General features: G+C 37.0%; 1 protein-coding gene across 2 annotated transcripts in view; it reads left to right on the top strand.

Annotated features, from left to right (window-relative positions):
* LOC145690073 (paired mesoderm homeobox protein 2-like) overlaps positions 1-20,726 on the top strand; it is a 127,543-nt gene that overhangs the window by 75,343 nt on the left and 31,474 nt on the right. For both annotated transcript variants that reach the window (XM_081764593.1, XM_081764591.1), the window contains exon 2: positions 16,705-16,883. In XM_081764593.1, coding sequence (XP_081620719.1) covers positions 16,705-16,883 — 179 coding nt within the window. The remainder of the gene's footprint in view (positions 1-16,704; positions 16,884-20,726) is intronic.

Here is a 20,726-nt window from a genome sequence, read left to right as displayed (position 1 = left end):
GTTTGTCTTCTTCAGTGGTACAGTAAGCAGGAAAACCAGAGGCTTCCTGCTTCATCTGAAGGAAGGAATTCACATAGCTCCCGAACAGTCCACCTGAATTCCCCTCTTCAGGATCTAAGAGTTCAAATTCCCATATCTCATGTATATCGATTATTTTGTAACCTTTTTTAAGAGCAAGGTGTAACTCTGGAGTGCAAAATGTTCCTGTGAGAGCACACTCAGCATCACTATGAGTACATTCATTAGTGTTTTCTTCTTCCATACATGTGCGGCAAAGGCCGAAAAGTAATCGACCTCCCGCAACGTATGGTAAGATCGGAAAATAGAGGTCCTTTGCAGGGACAATTGTGCATTTGACTACACCGTGAATACTTTCCACATCTGGAAAGTCCGGTCCCGTGTGAATCTTAGGTGATTTAACCGGCATAGGTTTACGTGCCATTACCCAAGGATACAATGATGTTACATCGGCATAAGATATACGCTCATTACTCGTACAATTGACGTAAGAACGAAAGACCTCCGTGCGACCACCGTTGTAACAGTTCTTAGGAATAAGAAAATCAGGCAGATTAGTACAACGTTCTTTAACAAACTTTTGCACTTCCTTGTCCGTCTTTATCTTATTATCCCAAGAACATTCCCATATTTCATATAGGTTTACACCTATACTTTTCAGGTACTTACGGCGACGCATGGTTTGCTCATATCGTTTTTCCATCGTATTGTACGAATCTTGTGCATCGTGCAAAACCGCGTCACGGTTAAAGGGAAAACAATGGCGGCAGGCATGGAAAAAACATCCGTAATACTCGAAGGCAGCGTTGAGTCCTTCGTGCCATCCATCGACCTTGTACCTACCAATATACTTTTCCCCACCTCTCCTAGCATGCTGGATTTCTATCCCTAATTGGTCTTCCATATACATAAGCCATTGCATAGCTTTTGTACTATACTTGGTCTTATGATGAAATCCCAACGCGGGAATGATAGGAATAGTATTTTCCGGTAAGTGCAAGGTACGATATGTACGCATTGCAAGACTTGCAATGGTTGATGATGTTATGAAACATTGCAAACCCTCCGTTTTCTCTTCAATAATATCGCTAAACTTGATGACCGCTTCTGTTAGAATTCTAACATCATTTTTACAATAAGCCAACATATCCTTCTGCAGGTTAAACTCCTCGCCACTTTCCGCACGTTCTTGGTGCCAGGCTTCCAATTGTTTTCTTTCTTCTGTGCTTCGTCCCTCAGGGTCATAGTACTTAAGCGGAGGGTAGGGACCGACATAATTTTGATTTTCTTCAGTATTAAACAAATATGGGAAATCTCCCTTCTTTAAATTTTGACTAAGGCCTAACGTTTTCGGTAATTTGGATAATTTAGCACCAATATAGAGGAAAAAGTCGCGAAAAAAGATACGGTTACCTATGTTAATATTAAAAATCTTTTGACCCTGAATAAGAACACTAGGTACAATATGCTGGTCATCTATTAGAGTTCTAAGACAGAAGAGACCATCGTATCTCGATGCATTATGTGCGATCACCAGGATTTTCTGAAAGACAGGACGTTCTACTAACACGTGGTTAATAAAATCCGTCATTGTCTTAAAAGAAAACGAACGATTTCCAATATTGTCACCGCACGTTTTACAAGGCTCATCGATACCTTTTCGTATACAGACGTGACATACATGATGACAACACACCAATACAACTTCATGTTCCCTTTCACCGCGCTCATTCGGCGCCTTTAACATCGTCTCTACATCATAGGTAATGTACATAAACCTTTTCGTATGAACAGGTTGCTGTCTCTGAACAAAACATGTATGATTTGTATCAACATACGCGCGGCATGTTGAACAAAAATGTTCACCACACATGTGTTCAGATTTTCGCCCCCTCTTATCAAAGATGATACCACAATCGATGCAGAGCTTTACATTATCACATACGGATTTAGCCGCTTTATTACATGTCAGATGGCTGTCAAAACAAATACCCTCAGCAAACTCTCTATTGCATGCATTACATTTAATTCTGTTTGCAGTATCGTCCCGTTCGTGAGTATGTTCGCAAAAAGTACAACGAGTTTTACACTTGTGTGCATGATATCTTTCATCATAACCTTCCAAACAATAATAACAATACTTCCGTTTGCTAAGAAAACTTGTAATATTACGAATGGGTTCGAAATGACCAATAGTGTTACCTCTTTGATATAGAATAAAAATCTTATTTTCTGCGTGTTCTCCCGGGTAAAGTACTATATATTCCCGATTATTCTTTTCAACCTCCTCATAAACAACGATTTGATATTCCCCTTTCAAATATGCTTGAAAGAGGTCCAAATCAGAGATGTCACAACCTTGCTTACTTTGAACGTTAACTCCTGCCATTTCGCAGAGAACTTCTGCTTTAAAAAGCCACTTATTATAATCTCTTGTTTTTAAATTATACAAAACTTTACTATTTGCGGTATGTTTTGTTATTCCATATATTATGGCCATGGGGAGGCAGTACATATTTTTATTTTCAATGCGAATTAATCGCTTTTCCAAGTAATCTTGGTATTTGCAGTATTTTCGGACAGCACTCATTGCATTAGGTCTTCCTTGTCCGTGCAAATTCTCTGCTATATGGAATCGAAACAATACTTCTTCCCCTAAAAGGAACACTTCATTCGAATTTAGTACTCGTTCGATTGAAGTGAGGACTGTTCTAGCAGTGAAATTGTCCTTTCTTCTAAACGGGACATACACTGGTTTGTTATTAGTACTATTACTACTTTCAACGTATAAACCAATGTAGTCCATGGGGCGTGCATTGGAGATCACATGTTCCAATGCAAAATCGATTAAACTCTCGATATAGGCCTCTGGGTTATTAATATTCCTTTCATCACCCACAGGTCTGACGACAATTTCATGGCCCGTAAGATGAAACTTACGAAACCTTTGTCTGCTTTGTCTTACAACTTCGAAATTACTATTTCTTTGATTATCCCCGCCATTATTATTATCACTACTACTACCACTTGTACTACCACTATTATGACTACCAGTAGTACTACTTGCACTATTCTTATTTATGTTGCCATGTCCAACCATTGGTGGGACACTAGCAGATGACGGGCCAGGCTGAGGAGAAAAAATCAATTGGTTCCCATAATCATGATTATCCTGTACACAATATTGAGCTGGGTTGTATACAGGATTTTCTCCCTGGACCTGTTGCGTGGGTATAACCACAGCATTGTCCGCATTTTCAACCAATCTCCTCATTTCTTCTTCAATTGGTAATTCAACGGAATTTAAATTGCCAATCCCATCTGCTTTATCATTTAGGAAAGCTAAATCTTCATTTGATAACAAATATAAATTATTAGGACTCAAGTTATGAGTTTCTTGAGGGGTCATGACTATGGCATTATTATTATTATTTTCAGATGGGATTAAGCATGGTTCCAAAACAAATCGCGAGCCAAAATCAAAAAACTCAGATAACTCTGTATCATTTATCCTATCTACCTGACCTTCCCCACAAGCTAATAAATACATAACTTTATCTAGAGCCAATTCATATGATTCTTTAGTACGGAAAAAACCGTACACAAACAAATCTAGTACGTCAGCACTGCTTACACAGTGCTGGAGAAGTAGTATATCATTACCTTCAAAGACACGAAGGGTCCGCAATATGGCTTCGCATCTCACGGTTCCCCTATGGCCAAGTCTGCTTAATTCCATGATGGCTTTCCACGTACTAAAAACCCTAGGGTACTCGTTGAGACCGCGCAAAACCTCTTGCAGGTAGATCTCATCAATCATGTTAAATTCTTCGGTTGGGCAAAAGAAATCCATCTAAAAAAATAAAACAAAGAAAAAACTATTTTGAGTAATCAACACCACTTTAATAAAAAAAAAATAAATAAATACATCTTTTAAGCAACGCTCACATAATAATATCATATAAAAGAAAAAAATGATCACCTTTAGTTAATTAGTAATATGTAAATAGAAATCAATCAAGTTACTTTATGAAAAATCAGTAAATATATTCACCTATATTGAATTATAAACTATTCTATTAAAAAAAATATCCACACACACACACACACACACACACACACACACACACACAGACACACACACACACACACACACACACACACACACACACACACACACACAGAGAGAGAGAGAGAGAGAGTCTCTCTTTGTTCATTAATATTGGTTAAATACAATCAAGTACAATTAAAAACTATATAATTTCTTTCTTTTTTAAAAAAAAAATCATAATAATGACCATAAGAAATACATACGTTTCAAGGCTTAGTTCTCCGTTCACAATCCACAAAAAGAAAAAGAAGAAATCTCAGCTGGGATAGTCGGTACTTTTTTTAATTAATTGCTAGCACCACAACGCTTAGCACAGCTTCAATATCTGTAATAAAACAGGTCTCAATAAATATACTGGTAATCCTGTATACTTTATTTAATACTATTAAAATAGGTTAAATAATCAGGAAAGCTTTCTCTGTGATCTTTAACGCACGCCGACGTAAGAAAAAATGATAATCGTACACATCAAACACATGTTATATCATGTTCTATCAAGTGTTTTCCCCCTCCCACCACTAACAGTGACATCTGTCGGAAAACTTTTAAATTAATTTTAGTTTAGTTTAAGCCGTGTGCCGTGTTGACGTATTTGTTATTAGTCCTGAATATATATTTATATTTTAAAGGTAAAGTATGATATATATTTCTTTTTAGCCATTAAATACTACTAATAGCATTAAATAAGTACCCTTCTCGCAGTTGTGTTCTGTTAATAAAACATAATTTGTGAGGGCATAGTTGATTCTTGTTCTATCAGTAAACCACCATACGTTCATTATATTACAAATCCCTAAGGGGAACCCTTCAGTTGAACATAATTATCATCATTATGTTATTACCTATTCAGAAAAAAAAAACCGCAATTGTAGGAATTAACTAATGGGGAACTTTAACACATGACAATGTATATGGTAAAACACATAATTCTCTTTTTGCTATAATACTGTTAAAATCTAGGGTCGCCTATAACTAATGGGTCCCGCCAGTTATAGCTACGTGATTTTCCTTTTGCTATAATATAATACTGTTAAAAATCTAAGTAAGCCTGGGGGCCGCGGTGGCTCGGTGGTAAAGCGTTCACCTCTGGTGTTTGGGGTCCCGGGTTCGCACCAAATATTTCAACATTTTCATGACAAACATTGTTTGGATTTATTTTTTTTATAAATTGTGGTGGACAAACACAGTGTGCGTGGGTTTCCTCCCACTTCCTATATACTTTAAGAGCTTTCTTTGTAAAGCGAAACAATATAAAAACCGGCATAACCGTGGGGACTCAAAAATTTCTAAATAATCCTGTGACTGGGACCCGCCAGTTATATTACAAATAGGACTACATAATTTCCTTGTAATACAATACTGTTTAAATCTATGGGGCACCTATAACTAATGGTGGGGAATGTCGCCCGCCAATTATACGGTTATACTACAATAGGCATACATAATTTCCTTGTAATACAATACTGTTTAAATCTATGGGGTACCTATAACTAATGGGGGGAATGTCGCCCGCCAATTATACGGTTATACTACAATAGGCATACATAATTTCCTTGTAATACAATACTGTTTAAATCTATGGGGCACCTATAACTAATGGGGGGAATGTCGCCCGCCAATTATACGGTTATACTACACTAGGCATACATAATTTCCTTGTAATACAATACAATACTGTTTAAATCTAGAAGAACCCCTAACTAAGGGGTAGGGCCTCCGACAGTTATAGCTATGTGTTACAATACTCGTACGTAATTCTCTTTTGCTATAAGATAATACTGGTAAATCTAGGCAATCTATCTTGCAGGCAAAAGCCCCTCGTTGAGGGACATGGTAGAAATAGGAATACCCATACATAATTTCAATTCGCTTCCTTGTAATACAATACTCCTAAAATCTAGAGGAACCCATAACTAATGGGGGGAAGGGCCCCCGTTACTTGTAAAATATACTACAAATAGTCATACATAATTCTCTTTTTGCTATAAGATAATACTGTTAAAATTTAGGCAATCTATCTTGCAGGCAAAGCCCCCTTCATTGAGGGACATGGTACAAATAGGAGTACATCATTTCATTTTGCTTCGCGGATACACAACAGGTTTTCAAGTCAAAAGACAGTGTTCAATAACCAATGTATTTAGGGGGTTCCGTAAAATTTTCTTTCTTGACATTAAAGCTATTCTATGCGTTATGTAACTACCATCCACGCAAATAACTAACATTCAGTAATATTTACTATTAAAACACAATAATGTTATGGGGAAAAGCGCTCCCCCCAAGACTAAAACATTTCTTTCTTTCTGCAAATACTAGTCTTAGTTCAAACATTTGCGTTCCTAAAAAGATTATCAGCTATATTACCAAAGTGTAGTAGTATGCCATCTATTGGCAAATGAGCTTACTTAAACAGTTCAAGTCCCATCTGTACAACATACATATATATATATATATATTAGGTATAACTGATTTAAAGTGATCGGTATAACAGTTAAAAATCGTAACAAATGAATCAAACATATTATAATTAAGCAAATAAAACTCTACAAGTAAATGGTCCGTCTTTTATTTGTAGGTTCACATTTTTAATATGTTCGCAATTTTCGAAATTATTTGTAGGTTCACACTACAAGTGTTCTGAGTTTGCTTCGCAAACGACCCAATAAATAACACGGAACTTCTAATGAAGTGATTGAACAAAAAGCAAATGATCCAATAAAATATTTAAAAAACGAGCTTGTGTAACAAACGAGAGAATAAATAATCGCAGCGTAGCTGCTATTAGCTTGTGTACCAAGCATGAAAGAATGCAATAATAATAATAATAATAATAATAATAATAATAATAATAATAATAATAATAATAATAATAACTTTAGTAATCGAAAATCGCAATTACATTTCAAGCGTTTTCAGTATATCGCAAAGCTTATCCTCTTGCATAATTACAAAAAATGGTCGTAGGTTTATTCCCCCCCCCCGATAATGTTTCTCAGAAGCAAATCGTGTATTATTTACTTAATTATAATGAAGTGAATAATACATGACATTTAAAAAGTTCTCACCTTAAAAAATCAGACTTCGCTCTGTTAAAATCACTGACGAAAAAGTTCAACACACACACACTATGGAACTGTGTAAAAACAATAATAACAAACTTTATTTCAATACTATATATATATAAGGATTTCATTATGTCCCTCCCCCAAGCATCATGTTTTTCAGCGGGTTTTCAACCCGATTTCATTAATTATAAATAAATAAATAAGGTCCGCTAACATTGTTTATTCATTGCCACAGCGAGAAATCTAAAAATTTCTTATTTTCAAGTTCGTCAACCGCTGGAGAAATCTCATTCAGACAGGGTATCGATCGATCAACATTCAGGACAGTCTATGTACGGTTTTCATCTAATTAAGGAAAAATGCTTACATGTTCATCAGATATTAGATATTCTGCCAAAATCAGATATTGCCACAAAAATACATTTACGTGTTTGTCCCAAAACATCTTTTAAAGGGGGAAGAAACATAAAATTTCTATCTGTCTTCTTCATCACTGCCGATAACTATCGCTGTAACAACCATCGTTAATGGAAAAATATTTCAGTATGTTGCCAGACAGTTTTCTCATGGTCAAGGGAGAAAGTGTCTAAGGTTATTCCAGTACAAGCGGAAATAAAAATTAGAAAGTGCATTGACACTCTATACATGCGTGTCACAAGTCATAGTTCTATCGGGAGCAAGGTGAAAGCGTGTGAGGCAACGACCCGGAAGTAATGGCATTCTAAGCTAGTCTTCTGTAAGAGACGGAAGAACAATTCACTCGCTCCGTATTTCAAACTTGGCTGTAAACACGGAGTTAACTATAAGGAATAAAAACGATGAATAAATCATACATACATACACACTTCGTATTTCCCATATTTTTTTTTTCTCGCCAATTTACATGTGAGAATTGCAATAATTCTCAGTACAATACAATATACATCGCCGGTGCTTGGGGGTCCCGGGTTCAGTCCCCGTACAATACAGCATTCATCTCTGGTGCTAAAAGTCCCATATTCAATTCCCGTACAATACAGCGTTCACCACAGGTGTTAAGGGTCCCCGTACAATGCAACGTTCATCTCTGGTGCTTGGGGGTTCCAGGCTCATTCTCAATACAATGTATTGTTCACCTCTGTTGCTAAGAACCAGGGGTTCAATTCCAGTACAATACAGCGTTCACCTCTTGTGCTAATGGTCTCATATTCATTCCCCGTACAATGCAACGTTCATCTCTTGTGCTAAGGGTCCCATATTCATTCCCCGTACAATGCAACGTTCATCTCTTGTGCTAAGGGTACCAGGTTTATTCACAGTACAATACAGTGTTCACCACTGTTGCTAAGGGTTCTGGGTTCAATCCCAGTGCGTATCACACATTATAAGTGTTCTGAGCTTCTTATTTTTAACAAATAAAACAATTTCCTACCACTTTATGAGATTTCATAGAAATCGAACCGTTAAATATATTAGGAGAATATCTTTTTATTCTCTCTCACATATTGTTCGTGTAATCTTTTATTCTCTCTCACATATTGTTCGTGTAATCTTTTATTCTCTCTCTCACATATTGTCCGTGTAATCTTTTATTCTCTCAAAATGACGTATCAACAGATTTAATTCAAATTTCCATTATTATTATTATTTTTAAAAATACCCAGTATAAAGTCTCTAAAAAGAGGACACGACCTTTTACATGTCAGCACAACTAAAAACAGAAATATAACAACTTTCCAAATCCATGTCATCAACCCCTAATGACCTACCAATCCGTTTGACAACACAGCATAGTACTTTCTATATTAAATATAGTACCTAACGGTACCTGTAGAATACTTTGTCTGCTTCTACTGAGTATGAGCAACTGAAAACAGTGGAGCCAATTTTGTGAATTTTAGAGGTGCTATTCTGCTTCAGGATAACGCAAAGCTACATGTTGCTAAAGCCATCCGTGTGATACCATTATATGACTTAGTTGAGAAACAATAACACCCTCACGTTCTCCGGACATTACACTGTCGGATTACCATATTTGCTATTCGTTAGACTGCTCGAACTTCTTAGGAGGTTACTCTTTGGTTCGAATGTCCACTTACCTAGTAAGGCTTGGGTGAACTAGTGCTGCACAAGAGACTCGTAAAATTTCTCTTCTGGAATTTAAAAATGTACTGTACTTGTCCCATGGCCAATATTATCTACAGTTAAGAAAAATTATCATTTTGGAATTTGGGTCCACTCGGGCTCAGGATCATTATCCTCAAGGAGACTCACGTTGTCTCAGGCTCACATTCGGTCGAGATCAGGTTTGCTAACCTCATTGAGCTAATGGGGGGTGCGGTGGCTCAGTGGTAGAGCGTTCACCTCCGGTGCTTGGGGTCCCTGATTCGATCCCAGCTCGCGTCGTGTGGACTTTGTGGTGGACAAACACCGTGCTCGTGGGTTTTCTCGGGGTTCTCCTGTTTCCTCCCACTTTCTTCATTCCACCATTTCACTCATCTGTCATCATCACCGTCTCCTTTAGCCTAACCGGCATAACCATGGGACGTAAAACTTAAAGATTTCATTTCATTTCTCATTGAGCTAATACTCTCGTGCTCGTGCTCAGCCTCATTGAGGGTTGCATTCTCCCGGATTCGAGCTCTGGTTCCCATCCATGTATAGCCTCATGTTCACATGAGCTAGATATCTTTGCCATTGAGCCATCATAGTAACTACTACGTATACGATAACACTGCAATTAGGTCTGTATTCAGGTATTTTCCGCCCCTGGACCCAAGAAAATTTGGCCCTTGAAATTTGAACATACTCAGTGTAGAGCTAAAAAGTACGACCACATCTGCTTACATTGAGCCACCAGCAACGGGGCGGAGCGTACAGAATCAAATGCACGGACTAAGCTAGCAGTTTATAAACAATAGCCTCAGCTCCTTTGGGTTCTTCTAGCGCCAGTAGTGTTGTAACGTGCGATGTGATACCAGCATTCTTCTTTTTTCCCCAGGATAGATCTCCCTTAAATTCCTCTCTTGTGGATAGCTTTGTTATTTCTTTTCTTTTATTTCTTTTTCTTTCTTTTTTTGTATACGATATTTCAATTTCGGTTTTTTAATATGCCACTCTGGACCAGGTCCGCTTTGGCTCCTCGCGTAAATACGGGTCTGACTGTGATAAATTCCTACATTTCTTCAAACTGTATTGTTTTTCATTACACAAATAAAAGAAAAAATAAAATAATTCTTATTTGCGAGTGAAAATTTTGCTCGATGCACTTCGTTTAACAACATTTATCTCCTATTACATACGTGCTAAAGAAAAATAGCGTCAGATTGGAAGAGTGATATATACCACATGGTTAACTCATTTCCACAAGATCGAAAGTAAATTAAATAATTGGCTAATCGTTTCCAGAAGCGTTAAAATAAATGAATTATTTGTGCAAAAGTGCCTTCTTCTTGTCGTCGCATAAAAGCTAACTGACAAGCAATTTTCAAGAAATTATTCCAGCAAAAAAAACTAACGTCCACACACAGGGAGAGACACATGTAAAAGCAGCTTTTAAGAAGTGCGGTCTTCTTTGATAACATATAAACAAACAGTAGCTTTATATGCTGCTTACAAGCCTTCATCCTATGCTTTGGAAAGACCATGTGTGGCATTTTATTTCCACCCGCAGGTGAATAGACGCAAACTTTTTTTTCTTCCCCTTTTTCAAGGCGACAATCTGTATCATCTCTTCCTCCGGCACTGAATGATGCTTAGTTTTTCTGGACGTTTATCAACCATACTGTTACTCTTTATTTTCTCAAAGATTCTCTTCTCAGGGAAGAACTTTTATGGGTAGCTTTTTTCAGCTATCCGGTTGGTTAGATATCACTGTTCTGATCGACACTCTTAACAAGGATGGCCCTATATCTGGTTTCAGAAGTCTCGTGACGAAATGGTTCTCAGAATTTCCGACGGACAAGTCACACAAACACTATAAAACTAAAAAAAGAAAAAAAGTCCCTTCGTCGTGCTACAGCATATGAAATGCTATAGTTGGTGAAAGGACACACGTTTTCACTTCATGACGTGATCAGCACATGCTTTCAACGACATATTTCTTACATTTTAACCCTCCGCCATTTTGTACAGGTTGTCATAGAGAGTCGAGACTTGCTGCATTTTTTTTTTCATTTTACAACAGCTTTCAAACGATGTGCCACTTAACCCCCCTTGCCATTTAAAAAAAATGAGTTGGACCCTGTCTGGGACCCTACGAGGACCCTGGGGCAAACTTTTTTATTCGAAAAAATGTGTCCATGAATATGATGGGATACGAATTGTCCGAGTTTTCCACTTACCCAACCGTTTCCGAACAAATGACTCGGTTCAAACTATTCTGCCAGCTTTGTAGCTTTTATATTACAAAATATGTTGCAACTCACGATATTCCGCTCGGTGGCACGTATAACTTTGGGATTCGTCTAGTTATAACATATCAAATGCAAACACAATTGTCTCGTTCGGATCTCAGCGGAGCCACTGCGTGACCCTTTCCTGTCGGTGTTGAGGCTATACGAGACGTGGAACTACAGTTTAAGATGGAATCCGAACCACCGTAATGACTTCAATTTTTTTGTGCTCTCCCACCGGGAATGTCATTCGTTATGAATGTAATTGTAATGAATTATTTAGAATTCTTACACGTTTAGACGTTCATAGTCATTATGAATTAGAGATTAGGGTATTTCTCAACCATTTTTTTTTTTTTTTTACAACATAGCGCGCTAGTATAGATCAACTTGAAAGTTTTATTTCGCTATGCGATTCTTAAAACATGAGTTCTAAAATTTAGATATTTTAACAAGATATTTAGGTAGATAACTAAACTTAGATTAAATTTAGTTCTTTTAGATAAGCGAGCAACTCAATCGGCATTTATGTGTCTATCTGTCATCCTGTCCACGATCACTCTCTTAAAACTTATCCGATTTTAACGAAACTTGGCATGTGCCTTCCTCCAACGTTCTGAAACAATTTTAATGTTTGGGATTGCAATCTATCATGAACTAGAAAGAAAAAAGGGGTAAGGTCCGCCCCATGGTGTAAACATGCATACACTATACATAAGAAACAATTTCCCGGTATAAACTACGTAAAAATTACATGTTTTTGGTAAAACCAAAGTGTAAATTTTCCATCAGGGTCTCCCAATTATCTTCATTTATCAAGGTTGAAGTCAATTAAGGATAAGCCGGTTACAGGTTGACTGCCGAGATGATTTGAGGGTATTGGTCCCGGGAGGCTATACATTTCTTCTAACCTTTGGCTCGATTATGGTTAGTTATATCACATTTTTGTTGCGATATTTTTTCTCCCGAAAATCTACCAATGGGAACCGAGCATCAGGACTGCCCAGGACCTGACTGCCCAGAATGCCAAGAACCTGGTTTACTGGTTAAAAGAGGTTGACTGCCATGAGCATCATATGTGGTGCTCACCTTATTTCTCTGTGGGACCATGAGCACCATATATGATGCTCATGTTTGATATCACAAATTACTAACCTATCCAGGTTCTTGAGCATTATATATAATGCTCATTGTTACAAATTACTGTGAGAGACCATGAGCATTACATATGGTGCTCGGCTCCATTGGTACATTTTCGGGAGAAAAAATATCGCGACAAAAATATGTTATAATTATCCATAATCGAACCAAAGGTAAGAAGAAATTTATGGCCTTCTGGGACCAGTACCCTCAAATCACCTTGGCGGTCAACCCGTTAAAAGAGGGTGATCCTCGAAATTTCGAAGTTTCTTTAGTTAAGCAATATAATTAGAAAATATTTTCCTCTGATAATTTTCACCAAAATAATTTGATTTTGATGCTACATTTTCTATCATGCTTCCCAATCAACGCCAATGCCTCGGTTTCGAATCCGTCCATAATAACGAACTGAATTTTATGTTCACCTGCGCTTACAATTAAAAATAAATATGTCCTTTGATAATTCTTGTTAAAAAGAATATTGGATTTTGGTAGAATGTGTGTTGATATATGTTCTATGAAGCTTTTCCAAATTCCTATAGTATACTGCTTGGATTGAAATCAATCTGTAATGAGGAAATGAATCATCCCCATTTAGAAAAAGATATGGAACAGTGAAAGTAGTAAAAGATAAGGCAATGGAAATCTCAAATTACAAAAGAAAATCTCGAGCTTCTACAATACATGGCAGTAATTCAAAACACGTAAAAATAAACCGTAAAGTTCATATACAGTTTTTAGAAATAAATAACCTTAGAGGTGATGCGAGAACATCATGTTATATAGTTTCACTCTTGATTTTTTTACTCTTTCCTTATTTCGACTGAAAAAGAAAAAAAAAAAGATCGTTTCTTGACTTCACTTCACACACTGTGACCAGGGATAAACCATTTGAAAAGAAACTAACTCTGTTGGTGACAAACTTAAGCTTGTTAAGACTCTCAGGAACGCCAAGAACGCTCAAATTCCTAAGAAACGATCTGTCTACACAGAAACGGACTCTTCCCTGCTTCATTTTCACAAGAGATAACCTTTAAGAGATTTTTTTCGCAACCATTCTGATTCCGTATCTTTTCTGCAAGGGCATTTGTTGATTCCTTCAGAAACGAAATAGATAATGTCATTCTACAGTTACTAGTGAACTATCTATATTCCAGGGGCGGATCCAGGACGGACTTCTGGGCGGGGGAGGGTTGTAGTACTGCTACTTAGAGCTACTTTTAAGAGCTCCAAACTCTGGGATGGGTTTTATTTATATATGAAATAAGAAAACATTCCTCTTCTAGGGGGGGGGGCGATCGACCCGATCGCCCCCCTGGATTCGCCCCTGGTATCTTCTATATAAATAAAAATGAAAGTAATGTTTGTGATTTATTAACTCTTGGATCACCCAACCGATCTCAAATTTCAACATAGATGAAATTCGGACTTGGGATGTTTTTTTTTTTTTTTTTTTTTTTTAATCATTTCATTTTGACGGTTCAACGTAAGGGAGGGGTAGGGAGAGATACATAAAAATGATCGAAAATGACCGATATTAATGTCGATATCCATAAGTTTTCGGAGTTACTGAGAAGAACCGTAACACTTTCGATGCCGTTTAAATTCCAAATTCAGCCCCACAACTTGGGGGAGAAGAAGGAGGAAGATATATAAAAATGATCAAAAATGACCGATATCGGAGAACACTACAGTAATAGTAAAAAAGTGACTGACTAACGGAAAGTTACTATTTTTTTCTTATTTTAACGCAGCCAAGCGGGTAGTTGACACTAGTTATTTATAAAATATAAATAAAAACCCGTAGCTAAGTCTTTTTGAGAACCATACGAAGATAATAAATTCACCCTAAGCAGGACAGCCTACTCTTGGGGTGCTACGATATTCGAGTTCCGCCCCCCTCCCCCCGCAGAATTTTGTGGGAGTGCTTAGTATCCGCACAGAAAAGAATACAAGAAAAATAAGAAAAGAGAAATAGAAGGGAAGAAAAACAAATTCTTATTTTTTCGCCGTATTTCATAAATGATGGTATGGTCCGAATTTCTCTGAGAAGTAGGGTTATAAAGTTGGAGCAGAAACTTTATCTTGGATGAAAACATATAAAACCCCAGAAATGTGGCGCTGAGTATTAAAAATAGCAATTTTTTGTCTATAAGGAAAAGCAAAGATGGCAACCACGGCCTAGAGCTGAATGGTATTCACCAGGTTATGGCCTAAGTTGATAATGTAAATTTAATAGAGGATGATAGGAAAACAATAGAAAGAAGACCTTTTAGAAGTAAATGCAGAGAAAACAAAATACATGCAAATCCGTCGGGATCATACTACTACAAATTATGCACGCGTTAAAGTATGAAATAACACTTTGGATAAAGTAGATGCTTTCAAATATATAGGATTAATATTAACAGACGAAAACCATATTCACGAAGAAACTAAATGTCGGAATTCGTATTATTTTTTAGTCCAAAATTTTTTGTCGTCGCGAATTCTGTCGAGGAATTTGGAACTTAAAATATATATAAAACGATAATCATGCCTGTTGTGTTGTATAGTTGCGAAACATGGCCGCTTACTCTGAAAGTAGAACGTAGACTGACAGTATTTGACAGCAAGATCCTGAGACGAATATTTGGACCAAGAGGAACTGGAATGGGGAATGGCGGAATCTTCATAAGGAGGAACTTACACAATTTATACCGTTTACCAAACATTGTTAGGGCCATCAAATCTAGGAGACTCGTCTGGGCAGGTCATGTAGCCAGAATGGAAGAAAGTAGGAATGCTTTCAAAGTCTTAACTGGAAGTCCAATCTGAAAACGAGCATTAGGAAGACCTAGGCACAGATGGGAGAACAATATTAAGATGGATCTCGCAGAAATAGAAACTGGATCCTGTTGGCTAACTTGGAAGTAAGGATAGAAGTCAATGGAGAGCTTCTGTGAGCGCGGCATTGAACCTTCGGGTTCCATAGGCCATAGAGTTACTTTACATAAAGGTACTTGTCTAGGTAGAAAGTTGGTCTTTGTAACAAGTATTAGTTTCTCTTAACTACATTCACATAATTAGACTAAGATATTAAGTAGTAACTACCAACAAGTTAAAGTTTGACGATTGTTATGATATAAGGTGTTTAGTTTACTAAACTCCTTTGAATATACATTTACCCTGTTCGTGCGTCCGGCTGGACCAAAACTCCTTTGTATATTTACTCTGTTCGAATGTCCTACCGGACCAAAACTCCTTTGTATATACATTTACCCTGTTCGTGTGTCCGGCCGGCCGGGAAACAAAAGATCTGAAGAACTACTTGATAAATTCCCACCAAATTTAGTCACGTTGTAGAGAGTGAAAAGCTAGTAATCAAATTTATTTATGGAGGCAACATTGAAACCGAAACAGGTTGAAATGAACGATTTCCGGTTCTAACGTTGATCAATATAGAATAAAAACCGTAATAGATAGCGAAAAGCAATTTTCTATAATCAATTAGAGGTCCTAAGAATATATTTCATCTCCATCCCAATTTTTCTACTAAAACCGGAAGTATAGTAAACAACTACTTCCGTGTCTTAACGTTGGTCGTTATAGAGTAAAATGGTAACAGATAGCGAGAAGCTGTTTTCCGCAATCCCCAGAAAATATTTTCCATCCATTGTAATCTCTCTACTAAAACCGGAAGTGGTAGAAATTTATTAAATATTAATTGAGAAAACATCATGCCACACAAAACCAAACTCCTTCACGTGGAGACCCGGGTTCGATTCCCGGCGGGAGCTCATGTGGTTCGGATTCCACATTAATCAGTAGGTCCACGTCTCATATAGCCTCGTTGCTGAAAGGGACGCTAAACTAAAATCCACTCCTTCACGTGGAATACACACGTGACACTGCTACTGTTAATATTTTTCATTTTATTTCGTTTTATGCTGATAAATTAAATTGTGAGATTATTATTTCTTTCACCATAACCTGCTTGTTACTGTTTCTGTTGCAGATGAAGATTGTTTAGATGGGGAAAATCGGAAACGAAAGAAGCCTCGACGAAACAGAACCACTTTCACGACGTCACAATTAAACGCGTTGGAGAGAGTGTTTGAGCGAACACATTACCCAGACGCCTTTGTACGAGAGGAATTAGCCAGGAGGGTAAACCTAAGTGAAGCCAGGGTACAGGTAGGTTTCAGATACAGTCTCAATCAAAGATCCTTGGTGTCAATCCAATTTTCTTTCTTTGTTATTAAGGAATTTGGTTTACCACAATTCCTTTATATCAGCGTTTCCCAACCTTTTTCAACTTGCGGCACACTACGGGTGTTACTTGGATTCTCCCGGCACAATTATAGATATTATTATTTGTAAATATGAAACACAGTGGTATTTTTTTCTGTGATTATTGATCTTCTTCTCACAGAAAAGAAAGCTCTATCACTGGTTTTTCCCCCGTGGTAAATCGTATGCTTATTTTCCATTCTAATTTAAAAATAGAAAATTGCAATGAAATATTGGACTCAGGTTTTTAAAAGTACGCTTTCTTTTTAAAAACTGGATCCAACCTACTACTAAGAAGAAAGATCACTAAATAACGAACGCACAAACAAACCTCTTGTACTTTTAAAACACAAATGTAGGTAATTTGTCGAAAGGATTGAATGATATTTTAAATTTTCAAGTTACGAAATAGTCTGCAACAATAAAGAAGCAATAATGGTCATAACAATGATAACAAATACTTTTTTCAACATTAGAAATGTACAGAATAGTAACCCGGTATGAAACTTAAACTTGTATATTCATTTTAACAAAAGAGACACTGACCAAAGCTTAAAACCCACAGTGTCTCTTTTGTTAAAACAATCAATTCAAAGCCATGAATAGTCTTACTATTGTATATTCATAGTAGAGTTTCATAGTGATGTGAAATACAAATATACATTCTTCCCTACGTTTTACAAGTTGATTGCCATAAAATTAATAATTTTGTTTCGATTCCTCGCGGCACAACAGCGACCCATTCACGGCACACCGGTTGGGAAACGCTGCTTTATATACTTATTCTGTCTGTCCGAATGACCGTCCGTCCGGTAGACAGAAAGAAAATTTCAAAAATTACTTAATGGATAATCATCAATTATAATCCAAAATGTAAAAATAGAATGAATTATTTCAGTTTAATATCCCACAATGATGCCCTTCAGACTAAGGGAGACGGACAATTAACGCAAGTGAATGATGGTAAAAGAATTGGTGGAATGAAATGTGGGAGGAAATGGGAGTACCCCGAGAAAACCCACGGACACGATGTTGTACACTACAAACTTACTTGGGTGGGGATCGAACCAGGGACCTGAGTCATCAGAGTTAATTGCTCTACCACTGAGCCACCGTGCCTACTGGGTAGGATGTAGAAGATGAAAGGTCTCTAGTTATGAGTGTAAGAGACCTAAAAGGATTTTTCAAATGTAAAAAATGGGAAAACAGAAAATGCAGGAATGTAAACGTAGAATAGTACTGCGTATTGAAAATGAAATCTTTAAATTTTACGTCCCACACTTATGCCGGCTCAGCTAACGGAGACGATGATGATGAGAAATGAATGAAATGGTCGAATGAAAAAAAAAAGTGTGAGGAAACGTGAAAACCATGAGGAAACCCACGTACATGGTGTTTTCCTACTATAAAGTTCACTTGGCACGATCTAGGATCGAACCAAGGACTCCATGCACCAGAAGTGAACGCTCTACCACTGTGCCACTGCGGCTCGGTACTGTGTATTCTTCGAACATCTGAACGAAATAATTATTCTAGTAAGTTGTTAGAAAATATACAAATAATTATTTGAATAAGTTGCGTTTCATTTCACATTGACAAACTTGTAGTAGACTTCCAAATTGTGAATACTCAATACTGAAACTGGTCGTACGTACAAGGTCAGAGACGGTACTAACTGCTGGGAGGTTGAAGCCGTATCAAAAAGCCATTTCTTAGTATCTCATACCGTTTCTGCTATATGAAGATTAGTATTCAAACCGGAAGTAGTCGTGGATGTCTACAACTTCCGGCTACACTAAAGGAACAAAGAATGGGGTGGATATTTTCTTTGGGCACTTAATTGATTTCAGTAAACAGTTTCTCACTATCGATTACCGTTTTAGCTCTATGGAAATTAGTAGTGAAACCGGAAGTAGGCCTAGAAATTAAATTTGATTACTCCCTCTTCTAGTGGAGAGATGGGTGAAGACGGTATCTTTCATTGAAACGCTGAATAAACTACAAAAAAAAAAAAAAAAAAAGCTCTGTTATCGTTTAGATTTGAGGCGTTAAAATCGGAAATAGTTAATTTCTTGTAAATTTCAATAAAGGGATACGGATGAAATGGAACCTACTCTTTGAATTATGAATCGATCCCAAAAAGCTTCTTGCCGCAACCTCTTATAGTTTCTTTTCTGCATGGATGCCTAACAAAGAATAGTTATCTCAATGAAAGACGAAACCCACATTTCACATTGTCGTTGGATCCATTTTCGGCACTTGTGATTCTCCAAAACTTCTTTTAGTTTGCACACAACTTTAGTAGCCTGTAACGTTGTATCTTGAAGTTTTTTCTCAAAACTTTACCCGGAATAAATGATTATTCGTTATAACAAAGAAATCCACATTTCACGAAAAATGAAGAGATTCCAATTTACAATTCGCAAGTTGATTCCCCTTGATAGCCTGTATAAAGGGGCACGAGAGCAACTCACATATACGATATTTCAAAAGGTCCCGTTGCAACTCGTTTCGTGTGATGGATATTTACCGACCGCAATATTGCACTTTGTCATTATCATTGGTCTACTCTAGGGTGACCAAATCGTCAATTAGAAAAAACGGGACACCTTTTATTTCTGGATAGATTGCTCCCCTAAATATATTTTTTAGCCTCTCTCTCTATGTCTCTCTCTATGTCTCTATGTCTTTAGCGTTCTCTCTCTCTCTATGTCTCTCTTTGTATCTCTCACAAAAAGGGCAAATTTACACTTTTTCGTTTTAAAACCTACTGAAAAGGTCGTGGAATTAATTAGATAATAAGTAACTATCAGCAGCTAACAAAAATTGAAATATTTGAAAATATTACTAAAAATATATGAGCGCTCAAATCTGTCACCGACAGGGTTTATAATTACTCTCAGCATCGGATTCCAACTCCTTTTATTTGCATTTTCTTACTTTTAAACATTATTTCACTTATAACTGATTACCTTTGTTCTCCTCTCGTAGTGTTACATCTTACAGGGATGTTAGTCAAATCACGGAAACACTGTACTGTACTGATGACAGCGCCTCAATGCGCCCAAACAGAGAGTAAAAACAGGTTACATTGTTCTTCATAAGACTTTCAGCCCCTTGCACTGTTGTCTGCGAAGTGGAGAGGCCTAGGAGGGAAAACAGCGCATCTACTACATCCAATATCGCAAACGTCGTAATGACGTTGCTCAGTAATTAGACATATTCCAATATAATCACATAGCTTAGAAAAAATAATATAAATTATGAAATTTTAGCGATTCGAAAGGTTTTTTTGTACCGAATGTACGTGAATACGGGACATTTTGGCGTCCCGGGAGAATTTTTCGGGACACCGGGAATAGTAGTGAAAATACGGGACAATCCCGTTTTTACGTAACGGTTGGTTACCCTAGTCTACTCTGTATGTCTTCACATCAGTTTATTTCACCTGACTGGTATCCCATGTTACAAATTTACTTCTTGCTGAAAGAAAATATCGGTAACGGGGTCGTTCAGTTAGATATTCTAGGTTCATAGAATCCCCCGATTCTTTGTAACATCTAGAGATACTTAGTCACTCACCCACGCAGACATTTTGTATCTAGTCGTCACAAAGAACATATCTTTACTACTTCTCTTCAGAAACAACCTATAACGTACTAGCTAAGAGTCAAATACAAAAGCTAAAATAGATTAATATTCTATGATTACTTTTGTTCGTTTTTGTACATTTTACTTCAATATGAC

The sequence above is a fragment of the Thermobia domestica genome, chromosome 7 (genome assembly GCF_964235325.1).
Source record: "Thermobia domestica chromosome 7, izTheDome1.hap1.1, whole genome shotgun sequence".
Lineage (NCBI taxonomy): Eukaryota > Metazoa > Arthropoda > Insecta > Zygentoma > Lepismatidae > Thermobia > Thermobia domestica.
This window is presented reverse-complemented; position numbering and strand designations above follow the sequence as displayed.